This window comes from Esox lucius, chromosome 19, assembly GCF_011004845.1.
Source record: "Esox lucius isolate fEsoLuc1 chromosome 19, fEsoLuc1.pri, whole genome shotgun sequence".
Classification (NCBI taxonomy): Eukaryota; Metazoa; Chordata; class Actinopteri; order Esociformes; family Esocidae; genus Esox; species Esox lucius.
In genome coordinates, this window is record NC_047587.1 from 21,644,369 (window position 1) to 21,654,386 (window position 10,018).

General features: G+C 39.6%; 1 protein-coding gene across 7 annotated transcripts in view; it reads left to right on the forward strand.

The window, feature by feature from the left end:
- grm3 (glutamate receptor, metabotropic 3) overlaps positions 1-9,889 on the forward strand; it is a 76,942-nt gene extending 67,053 nt beyond the window's left edge. For 6 of the 7 annotated variants that reach the window (XM_020040445.3, XM_010883821.4, XM_020040448.3 and 3 more), the window contains 4 exons: positions 952-1,145; positions 1,257-1,389; positions 7,292-7,469; positions 7,582-9,889. In XM_020040445.3, coding sequence (XP_019896004.2) covers positions 952-1,145; positions 1,257-1,389; positions 7,292-7,469; positions 7,582-7,658 — 582 coding nt within the window. In that variant the 3' untranslated portion in view covers positions 7,659-9,889. Of the gene's footprint in view, positions 1-951; positions 1,146-1,256; positions 1,390-7,291; positions 7,481-7,581 lie in introns of all 7 variants that reach the window. The other variant, XM_013138918.3, reaches the window with a different exon arrangement.
- The last annotated feature ends 129 nt before the right edge of the window (positions 9,890-10,018 follow it).

A 10,018-nucleotide genomic window follows, 5' to 3' on the forward strand; every position in this document is an offset into this window, starting at 1 on the left:
GGTTAAGATAGAGGGAAAGAAAAGATGGAGTGAGCGGGAAATTATGTGAGGAGGAGATGTGGAGGGAGGGAGGGAGGGAGGGAGGGAGGGGAGAGATGAAGTTGGATAATTTAGATCAGGGATTTTCCAACTGTTGTCCCCTGAGGGTGTCTTTTACAGAATTAAATATTGGTTTAATTACAACCATACCTGTGGAACATGATTTGGGTAATATGATACATGTTTCTATCTATCCTATTCGTACCCTCTGACAGTTGATTTCCTATCCAGTAATTTATTTTATGATTACATTTTTTGAAGGTTTTGCTTGCATTTGTTTCCCACTTATTCATTTGACAGGTGTTGCGCCAGTCTTTCGGACTTGCCCCAGTAAAACAATTTATGGTTACTATAAAGATGTCAATATTAAATGTTGGCTTCAACGTAGCTTTTCACACAGTGTTCCAATACAATAGAAATCCTGTTTTTGAAAGCTTTTTTCATTTAAAAAACATGATACAGTAATCACAATGTTTATATCCAATTTACTTCAGACAATTTCCACATTATTGTGACAATGTAATGATAATTTGAATGCCAATGCATACTGTGACTCGGAATGGCCTAAACAATGAGTTTTTCTTAAAGTGGTAATGCACACTTTGTGTGGACAATTTCCTCACCGTATACAGTAGCCTACCACAATAAAGTGTCTTGTATTTACTGTTCTTCACCACACATGAAATTCCCTCAAGACATTTAAGTTTATTGAATTTGAACTGAACTGATGCTGTGTAGGCAGAAGTAGTACCACATAGGTCTACACATCTATAATTTATTTATAAATATATATAAGACAGTATTTTAAAATAGAGGGTCCTTGGCAAGGAGCTAAACCTATTTGGGGTTTCTTGACACAATTTGTAAATCCCTGACTGAGGTTATGATTAAGGTGTTGTTGTTGTTTTCCAGGTGTTCATCTGTCTCAGTCTGATATCAGTCCAGTTAGTGATGGTGTCCGTGTGGTTGCTGCTAGAAGTTCCTGGTACCAGGAGGTTTACATTACCAGAGCGACGACAGACAGTGATCCTTAAATGTAACGTCCGTGACTCCAGCATGCTGCTGTCGCTAGGATACGACGTGCTCCTGGTCATCCTGTGTACCGTGTAGGTGTTGCGGAGGTGGTGTGTGTGTGTGTAGACTTTTGAACTTTATTTTTCTACTAATCAAATGGGACTTGAAGGTTTATCTATTGTTTACGTATTTCATTCTCCTAGGTATGCCTTCAAAACCAGGAAGTGTCCGGAGAACTTCAACGAGGCTAAGTTCATAGGTTTCACAATGTATACAACTTGCATCATCTGGCTAGCCTTCCTACCCATTTTCTACGTCACATCCAGCGACTACAGGGTGAGAGCTAGGTTAATGCAGATACACACAAACAAACACACACACACACACACACACACCTGGAAGAACACATAAATACAGTACATATGTATATATACACACACATAGAGAAACACACACATATGTACAGTGTATACATGTATGTGCATATATACACAACCTTCATATTTACCATGAGCATGATCTTTCTAATCTCCACTGTTGCTGACTGCAGAATAGCTGACCTGACATGTCATGCTAACTGTTTTATGTGCACTCCTTGGATTCATCATTTTAATCCAAGAAGCAGTCCCTCACAATCAGAAGTGCCAGGTACTGACATCCTTCTGACAAACAGAGCAAGAGGGTGGGAGTGTGTTTACCTGATCCTTACAAATCACACACACAGAAACAGCCTAAGGCTGTGGAAAGAATTAACCGCTCCTTTGGCCTTGCTAATCTGACTTTGTGATTAGTCAGGTAGAGACACACACAAACACAAAAAGCCTTGCCAGTTTGTGTGTGTATGTGTGTGTGTGTGTGCAGTGAGTGGTGTGAAGTGTTAAAAATCTGCCTAGTGCAGCTATATGTCTCACCGAGTCACCTATTGAACACAATGTGTGAACAGATGAACGTGTGAACGTGTGTGAATATGTGTTAAATATATTTTATATATATATTTTGTATATATATATACTTTTTTTTTTCACAAAATGTATTGACTTTCATTGTCACCCTGCAGTTCTATTTGTATAGTGTACATTTTTGGTGTTTCAAATATGTTTTATTTCAATGCTATATATACAATAACAAGGAATACTGTTTAACAATCTACTGATGTGTCTCCAAACCTGTCCAAATGTAAAATATATCTGTCAGAAAATTTATTGAAACTTAACAAATCTGAATTCACTCTCTTTCTTAATTAAGTTACTTTCTTACTACCTATTTCAGAGGCAAATTATGCATACTCTTCTTGAATGCATATTGTCATTGAAATAATTTTGAATGCCCAAACCCCCAAGCCATATGAGTAGACAAACTGTGTACTGTGCACTGCCAGAACACCAGCTTGAATAAGAGGACATAAGGTGGCTTCCTTCATGGAATGATCAGAATTAGTGCTTGTCAAAATCAAGTGGAATATGAAATATACAAGTTTGAGCTACCTTTTAATATCTTCTGTCAAGAACCATGACTGTGGCTTTAATTGAGTTTATTCTGGTTTTCATTCATTCACTGGCCTAATAGACACATTGTACTGTAATAACACCAACAAAAATGTGGACAATAGGCCTTTTGCAAATGCAGCATATGGCAAACATTTTTCAAATCTGTACAACTGTTCTTGGTGATGGTTTCAGGTTTGTAAAAAAGTCAAGATTTGAAAGAGTTGCACTGTTGACTGAATTAATGCCATTATTGATGGTAGGTTTGTTCAGGAAAACACTATTTTCTCATGAACCATAGACATGAACCATATGTGGATACATATATGTAAATTGTGCTCAAAGTGTACATACCCTTGGAGAATTGGTAATATACACTCACCTAAAGGATTATTAGGAACACCATCCAAATAGTGTGTTTGACCCCCTTTCGCCTTCAGAACTGCCTTAATTCTACGTGGCATTGATTCAACAAGGTGCTGAAAGCATTCTTTAGAAATGTTGGCCCATATTGATAGGATAGCATCTTGCAGTTGGTGGAGATTTGTGGGATGCACATCCAGGGCACGAAGCTCCCGTTCCACCACATCCCAAAGATGCTCTATTGGGTTGAGATCTGGTGACTGTGGGGGCCATTTCAGTACAGTGAACTCATTGTCATGTTCAAGAAACCAATTTGAAATGATTCGAGCTTTGTGACATGGTGCATTATCCTGCTGGAAGTAGCCATCAGAGGATGGGTACATGGTGGTCATAAAGAGATGGACATGGTCAGAAACAATGCTCAGGTAGGCCATGGCATTTAAACGATGCCCAATTGGCACTAAGGGGCCTAAAGTGTGCCAATAAAACATCCCCTACACCATTACACCACTACCACCAGCCTGCACAGTGGTAACAAGGCATGATGGATCCATGTTCTCATTCTGTTTATGCCAAATTCTGACTCTACCATCTGAATGTCTCAACAGAAGTCGAGACTAATCAGACCAGGCAACATTCTTCTAGTCTTCAACTGTCCAATTTTGATGAGCTCGTGCAAATTGTAGTCTCTTTTTCCTATTTGCAGTGGAGATGAGTGGTACCCGGTGGGGTCTTCTGCTGTTGAGGCCCATCCACCTCAAGGTTGTGCGTATTGTGGCTTCACAAATGCTTTGCTGCATACCTCGGTTGTAACGAGTGGTTATTTCAGTCAAAGTTGCTCTTCTATCAGCTTGAATCAGTCGGCCCATTCTCCTCTGACCTCTAGCATCAACTAGGCATTTTTGCCCACAGGACTGCCACATACTGGATGTTTTTCCCTTTTCACACCATTCTTTGTAAACCCTAGAAATGTTTGTGCGTGAAAATCCCAGTAACTGAGCAGATTGTGAAATACTCAGACCGGCCCGTCTGGCACCAACAACCATGCCACGCTCAAAATTGCTTAAATCACCTTTCTTTCCCATTCTGACATTCAGTTTGGAGTTCAGGAGATTGTCTTGACCGGGACCACACCCCTAAATGAATTGAAGCAACTGCCATGTGATTGGTTGATTAGATAATTGCATTAATGAGAAATTGAATGTGTTCCTAATAATCCTTTAGGTGAGTGTATGTACCATTTGTAAAGAAAATATGAGTGAGCAGACAAAACACATCTTCTTACCTACAGTTATGGCATTCAACTGTAGGTCATAACAGAAAGCGCAATCATAAAACAAAACATGGCAACAAAAATGAACTGACCCTTTAGCATCAATGACAGCGTGCAGTCTTTTGTAATAGTTGTCTATGAGGCCCCGAATTCTTGCAGGTGGTATAGCTTCCCATTCGTCTTGGCAAAATGCCTCCATCTCCCCACAGTGGCTCGATGATATTAAGTTCAGAAGACTGTGAAGGCCACTCTCGAACCTACACCTTATTCTGCTGTAACCATTGGAGGGTCAACATGGCCTTGTGCTTAGGGTCGTTGTTGTGCTGGAAAGTCCAAGAGCGTCCCATGTGCAGCTTTCGTGGAGAAGAATGCAAATTGTCTGCCAGTATTTTCTGATAACATGATGCATTCATCTTGCCATCAATTTTCACAAGATTCCTCATGCCTTTAGAGCTCACACACCCCCACAACATCATTGAGCCACCACCATGCTTCACAGTGGGGATGGTATTCTGTTCACTATATGCCTTGTTGACCCCTCTCCAAATTTAGCGCTTGTGGTTTTGACCATAAAGCTCTATTTTGATCTCGTCACTCCAAATTACAGTGTGCCAGAAGCTGTGAGGCGTGTCAAGGTGTTGTCGGGCATATTGTAGCCAAACTTTTTTGTGGCATTGGTGCAGTAAAGGCTTCTTTCTGGCAACTTCACCATGCAGCTCATTTTTGTTCAAGTATCATCGTATTGTGCTCCTTGAAACAACCACACCGTCTTTTTCCAGAGCAGCCTGTATTTCTCTTGAGGTTACCTGTAGGTTTTTCTTTGTATCCCGAAGAATTCTTCTGGCAGTTTTGGCTGAAATCTTTCTTAGTCTACCTGACCGTGGCTTGGAATCAAGAGATTCATGAATTTTCCACTTCTTGATAAGTGATTGAACAGTACTGACTGGCATTTGCAAAGCTTTGGATATCTTTTTATATCCTTTTCCATCTTTATAAAGTTCCATTACCTTGTTACGCAGGTCTTTTGACAGTTCTTTTCTGCTCTCAATATCTAGCCTGCTCAGTAAATCCATGTGATAGCTAACAAACTCATTGACTATTTGGGTGATTTATGTTATCATTATAATTTACAAAGTAGCCAAACATATATGTGATATTAAATGGCTTCATATGATCACTATCCTTAAATAAAAGATTTTTGCATGATCAGTCATATTTTCTAAATCAATGCCACAATTTCATCCAGGTTATGCAAACTTATGAGCACAACTGTAAAAGTAAAACTATATATTCACTGGCTTTACATACTACTACTCTGGGCATGCACTATGTAATTAATTATGTTTCTTAGGAATCGATGTGCCCAATATACACCTCACATTGGGTCCCTTTTTTTATTTTACTTTAATTAAGGATTTGCATAATCAATAATTGTTTAATTGCTTTTATTATTATATATTTTTTTAATCAACATACAGAGGATATATTTAAAGCAAATACAAAATGCTGAAATTCTTTACCAAAATGACACTGTTAGAAATGTTTTGTTGCAGCTTGGGTAATCTGTTCAGAGCCTCTGAAACTCCAAGGTTAATCAGAAGTGGTCTGGGCTAAACTCTCTCAAGGACGTCTGAAAGGATCCTAAAGATTCCAGATAGTTGTTGTGCAAGTTAGAGCACAAGAAAATCTGTGGAGTAGTGTGCCCTCTGCAGTTTGATATTTGTCACAGAAGGGAACCATATCAGGGACCATCCTATGTAATTTGGTTTTGGAATGGTGTAATTTGTGTAAGATCTTGAATTGCATTGTTCAGGTTAATATATCCAACCCATGCTCCTGGTCTGCTACTCATATTTCAATGTCTTTATAATTCCGTCTACTTTTTTCATTTTCTAAATATACATTTTCTGTTATTAATTTTGTGATTTCCTACATTGTTCAGAGTTAAAAACACCATAAATGCACTACACCCCACTGCCATTACATTAGCTTCAGAACCGGCCGTTAGGTTTTTGTTGGATTTTGGTGCATTCTGCATCCCACTGCAGGCTTGCTCCAAGGCTGAGCAATCTCTGTGATGAAGGGCCAGTAGGGACCACTACCCTCTGATCACAGATCAAATCCCTGTTCCTCAAGGCAGTAAAGCTAACATTGCCCCACATCCATGCTGTCTTTTGGTTTTGACATTAAATGGGTGTCCTAACCCTCTATGGTCACTGAAGATCTTGCGGGTCCATTTTTAATCCTGCTGTCATCTTCGGCTTTTATTTGACTCATTCACCCGCTGTCCACTCCATGTAATGAAACTAATGTTGTGTATTATATAAAGCACTATAGGCCCTAATGTTGTGTAATATATAAAGCACTATAGGGCCTAATGTTGTGTAATATATAAAGCACTATAGGCCCTAATGTTGTGTATTATATAAAGCACTATAGGCCCTAATGTTGAGTAATATATAAAGCACTATAGGCCCTAATGTTGTGTATTATATAAAGCACTATAGGCCCTAATGTTGTGTATTATATAAAGCACTATAGGCCCTAATGTTGTGTAATATATAAAGCACTATAGGCCCTAATGTTGTGTATTATATAAAGCACTATAGGCCCTAATGTTGTGTATTATATAAAGCACTATAGGCCCTAATGTTGTGTATTATATAAAGCACTATAGGCCCTAATGTTGTGTAATATATAAAGCACTATAGGCCCTAATGTTGTGTATTATATAAAGCACTATAGGCCCTAATTGTATACAGTCAATAATGTAAGTCACTTTAGATTAGAGTGTATGTTGAATAATGTTGTTGATCTTCATAAATTTGGCAATGGCTGTAAAAAATGGCCGCATTCCCGAAAAACACCCATCACTATAAGGGCCGTAATAAATCAGTTGAACTGACCTGGAGTTATGCCGTACCTCCTTATAAGGAGACATAAGTGTATTTCGCGATCTGGAGGCAAATACCGATCCAACTCGTTGGATCTTCCAATAGAGAAACGATCCAAAGCGCATATCAGCTAATTGCCAAAAATGCAAACCATTTGAAATGAGTGAATTGTAATTCCAGCAGTACCGTTGCAGATTAATACTGCTCTCTGTGTCCCTATGCAGGTCCAGACCACAACCATGTGTATCTCGGTGAGCCTCAGTGGGTTTGTGGTGCTAGGCTGTATGTTCGCTCCCAAGGTTCACATAATCCTGTTCCAACCACAGAAGAACGTCACCAGCCTTCGACTCAACATCAACCGCTTCAGTGTCAGCGGTCCTGCCACCGCGTACGCTTCACACGGTATGGTTAAGGTCAGAGACGCACTGGCCACTGAGGATGACATACCTGTGAGGTCAAAGTCTAATTGGAGTTGAAAGTATATATGTGCATTTCTTTTTCTCTCTGTTTCCAGCATCAGTGAGTGCACAGTACGTGCCGACTGTGTGTAATGGGAGAGAGATTGTGGACTCCACTACTTCCTCCCTGTGACCACACCTACCCGCCTGTCTGCCCTCCTTACACCCCCAGACTGTTAGCCAATAGGCACACATTGTGCTCCTGTGTCTCCTCCTGCCACCACATGGACAAGCACAGTACCGTTTCACATTTGTAGAAAATATGTATTATGGTTGCATTATTTTCTAGTGCTGTACATAATGGAATTCAATCAACGTTGATGTTGAGAACAAAAGAACAACAACAACAAAAAAACTTTGTAGGAGGATTTTTTTTAGACTTTGTTTTTGATAGCTTTGTTAAGATGCTGTGTACATATAACCATGCACTGGGTCGTGATGGGTGTGTGTGTGTGCGTGTACAACAGACCGTTCTTATTAACCATATCAACACATTGTTTTCCAACTTTTTACAAACAACTGCTGTTTGGACCACTTTCCAAAAATAGTTATAGCATGTGAGATCTTCCTCTACTTCACAGCTATTCACAGCTGAAATCTGAACAGAAATGTTATGTCTGCTAATAGTTTGCCAACAGTGTGTGTGTGTGTGTGTGTGTGTGTGTGTGTGTGTGTGTTAGAAGAAGTTGTGATAGGAGTGTGTGCAAAATTCCGTAGGGGTGATGGCTGCAAGAGCTTCACCTGCAATAGCCCACAGACTTTCTACTCCTGTGCTTTTTTTGTAGATCTAATTGTTAAAACCCTGTCAGTATTAATTTCTATGTTGTATCTGTATATTTGTATATCTGTATATAATACTACTGATGGTTGGAACAGCACAATGTTGGCAGTATCATGTAACTCTAGTTAGAGCCGAACTACTGTGGACTGATTGTGTGTGAAACTGAGGGTTGACTTGCTCATAAGAACAGAATGACCTGGAATGGGCTTGGTATCCGAAATGAACATAATATGTTGAAACACACATTCACACTCCTAGCATACTCTGGCCTCCAGAATATTGGATCCTTTGGTTGAGATGGGCAAAATATGTTATGAAAGAATGTCATGGTTCTTTATCGTCTTGATTTTCCTACCGAAATATGAGATTATTCGGAAATTAAAGTAATATAGTTGAAAGGGAAAACAATATTTCAAAGTATATTTTATCACAATTATTGGCACCCCAAGAACTTTGTAAGAACCAAAACGTATCAAATAGAAGTATCTTTTCATTGATAAGAAGTTTAGATGCTGGTGATATTGTGGGTCTGTTTTGATTTCAAAGCCCAGGCAATTTGATTATGATTCTTTGGCATCATGGACAAATACCATGAGATTCCTGTAGAACAATCATCCAATGCATTTCTCCTGATGCACAGGAAAAAACAAAATCTCTCTAAACACAGAATCAAGCTTTTAAAATGGCCCAACTCAGTCCCCTGACTTAAAACTCATTGAAAACCTGAGAAATGTTCTGAAGAGCCAACAAGCGACAGGTTAGATTTCTCATATTTTGAGTGCAAGATCAAGTTGATGAACAATCTTTTATTATCTTCCTCAAAGGGTCCAGTAACTGTGGTAGTGTATCCAGTCAGTTCACCCATTATGTATGATTGTTTTGAACTGGAATGTCCTTTCTATTTTTTATGTCTGTGAAACTGCCACCAAATAAGAAGTGACCAGGTTCTTTGACGGCTATAATAACAGAGTATTCAACAATGCAACGTCTCTCTTTAAACACTCTTTTTAGCTCAAACATAAGCATAGTGTCAAGAACAGTGTAGACAGACACAATACGATGCCTCGTACATGTTTCATTTCTCATTTAGAAACCTAAAAGAGCCTGTCTGCTCTTCATCCTTTAAGTCAGTGTGGTAGTGGGCACCCCTCTGTCTGTTTTGTAGTCATGTGAGGGTGTTGTATTAATGGCTATGTGCCTTAACATGTCTGCCGGTTGAACGCTCTAGATAAAGGCTGTGCTTAAGGCCACCGATCCACTATCAGTTTACCGTCCACAAAACCCTGAACTTAACCATTGGGGGTAAAGACTGAAAGACTGACCTTGGACTCCCATGGTTAAAGTCATCCAGCTGTAATTTAAGCTTCCTCATTTGTCACTGTGGATATAAGAGCAGATGGGAGTGAAAACAGATATTTTGAATACGTCTCAAATGTCTTAGGTTTATTCCTCACCTCCTTGTCTCCTTCCTTAATCCAACCCTTGTGTGGTATAACTCACAGGAAGTGGGGTCTACCCAGCAGAAGGAGGTCAAATCTCTCTCTTCTAGCAGGTGTTACTGGCGTGTGAAAACCACTGCCCCCCCCCCCCCCCCCCCCCCCGCCCCTAACCTTTCCCCAAAGACTTAGTAATGGTGAAAGAGACAAGACAGCGTGAAAGAGTCAGAGAGAGAATTTTCTGTGACTGAGAGATTCTAAAGTGTGTTTTGCATT